This window comes from Trichosurus vulpecula, chromosome 2 (assembly GCF_011100635.1).
Source record: "Trichosurus vulpecula isolate mTriVul1 chromosome 2, mTriVul1.pri, whole genome shotgun sequence".
Lineage (NCBI taxonomy): Eukaryota > Metazoa > Chordata > Mammalia > Diprotodontia > Phalangeridae > Trichosurus > Trichosurus vulpecula.
In genome coordinates this window covers 5,915,495-5,917,555 of record NC_050574.1, presented here as the reverse complement: position 1 = coordinate 5,917,555, position 2,061 = coordinate 5,915,495, and the positions used below count along the sequence as shown (strand labels likewise).

Below are 2,061 nucleotides of genomic sequence, written 5' to 3'. Positions count from 1 at the left end.
ATGGATCATTGCAGGAAGAAAGAAGTTCCCCCACTTCCCTGGAAGACTGCAATCAGGTGTTGGATGATGTTTGTCAGCTACATTGTGGATTTTTCAGCTATGTGCAGAACTAGATTCTTAGGTGCTTTTCAACTCAGAGTTTCTGAGATTCTGTAATTGTCTCTGGGAACCGTAACTCTATATGCCATACTCTTGAGTTCAATCACAGTCCTTTAAAAAAAAAATTATGCCTCAATCTGTATTCAGACACCACCAATTTTCTTCTCTGGGGATGGAGAGTATTTTTCATCATGAGTCATTCCGAATTGTCTTGGATCATTGTATTGCTAAGTCATTCACAGTTAATCATCTTACAATACTCCTATTATTTGTACACTGTACATTTCACTTTGCATCAGCTCATGTAAGTCTCTCTAGGCTTTTCTGAAGCATCCCACTCATCCTTTCCCATAGCACCATAGTATTCCATCACAATCACATACCACAAGTTGTTCAGCCATTTCCCAGTTGAGGAGCATCCCCTCAATTTCTATTTCCTTGCCATGAGAAAAGAGCTGCTTAAATATTTCTGTACATATACGTCCTTTTAATTTTTGGTTTTTTTAATTCTCTTTTGGGATATGGACCTAATGGTGGTATTGCTAGGTCAAACGGTATACATGATTTGGGTTTTTTAGCCTACTGGGACATAGTTCCAAGTTGCTCAGAGTTCTTATTAACATAGACCTCAGAGGATTTCCATTTGTCCTTGGTTTTGAGGAATGGGTCATGGGATGATATCCTTAAGTAGGAGCCATGACAGAGGAATGAAAGGGAAATAATTGGAACCAGTTAGATAACCATCTGTTGTTAGTCATTCAACCAATGAGTACTTAATAAGGGCTTATGATGGGCTAGGTTCTTTGCTAAGCACTGGGGACACCAAGAAAGGCAAAAAGTGCAAGGCTTCCCGGAGAACACAGCAGTACTTCAGAACTTGAGAGTCCATGCTGATCAGCACAAATGGACTTATAATCGGGAAACAGGCGGCCAGGAAGTTTGAGCTATGTAACATCCAAGGTCTTGGGTTTTTAAATGACATATATATTACCAAAATAGAATTGAGTGAGGAAAAGCTTACAAAAGTATTCACCAGCAGTAGGATGGATTGGGTGGCTCTGATCTCAGGGGGGGCTCTTAGATAAAGCCTAGATGTATGGATGTGCTGGACCCTTTTGTGGTGCTTTTTTAGAAACAATATCATGTAGCTACTCGCAAAGACCATGACCCCTACACAGGCAATGTCAGGGAGGGAGACCACAACTGCAATCAGTGTAACCTTAATTGTAGAGTCTGCTGAATTATAACAATACCCATAATCCAGTAGGTTTGAGATGTTTTTGGAGAACTTTGTTCCTTTAGCTCTCATAGGAATACTGATATTTACTATCAGATGGAATATCCAGGAGAGAAAACTGCAGGGGATGATGTATGTTGGGGTTCTGGTTTTAAGCCTTGTCCACCTGGAAGTGTTGGGACTGATGGTGATGGCCTGAAAGCCACTCAGGAGGCAGGTCATGTTGAGAGAAAGAGCACGGGCCACTCTGTGAAGGTAGAAGACAAGTTTACAGCCAACATCATCCAGGAAATTCTTCAGGCCCAAAGCTGCCATTGTCTGAGGGATGCCCTTGATGAGCAGCAGCAAGAAGTTGGCCCAAGCCAGCTGTATGAATATTGTATCTATGGGCCTCAGTTTGTGTGCAGTAAAGAACATGAATGTGAAGAGAAACACGAGGAAGGAATTTCCCACAACCCCAACTACAGTCTGAGAGCAGAAGACAATAGCAAGCATGATTCCAAGTGGACTCATGTTCTTAGTGTCTTGGAAGATAGCTTTCTTGCAGAGCCCAAGTTACTGAACAGAAATGAAAAGAATTCATGACATTCCTGTACATTTCCCATTCATATTCTAAAGGAAAAACTGAGAATGTGGACTACATAGAACATTACTACTACAACCAGTGTTGCTCTTGTGGGATGGAAAGTGTGTTAATCTAATGGCCTTTTCTAGGTAGAGCTCTG

The 2,061-nt window shown here is 41.4% G+C and overlaps 1 protein-coding gene across 1 annotated transcript; it reads right to left on the bottom strand.

The window, feature by feature from the left end:
* Positions 1–883: 883 nt before the first annotated feature.
* On the bottom strand, positions 884–1,849 carry LOC118835757 (vomeronasal type-1 receptor 4-like). Its single transcript, XM_036743001.1, has one exon. It carries the CDS (start codon positions 1,847–1,849, stop codon positions 884–886), a length of 966 nt encoding a protein of 321 aa, XP_036598896.1.
* Positions 1,850–2,061: the final 212 nt, after the last annotated feature.

What these genes read in the sequence shown, in the direction of transcription:
- LOC118835757 (XM_036743001.1), bottom strand. Translation starts at nt 1,849, where the DNA reads ATGAGTCCACTTGGAATCATGCTTGCTATTGTCTTCTGCTCTCAGACT.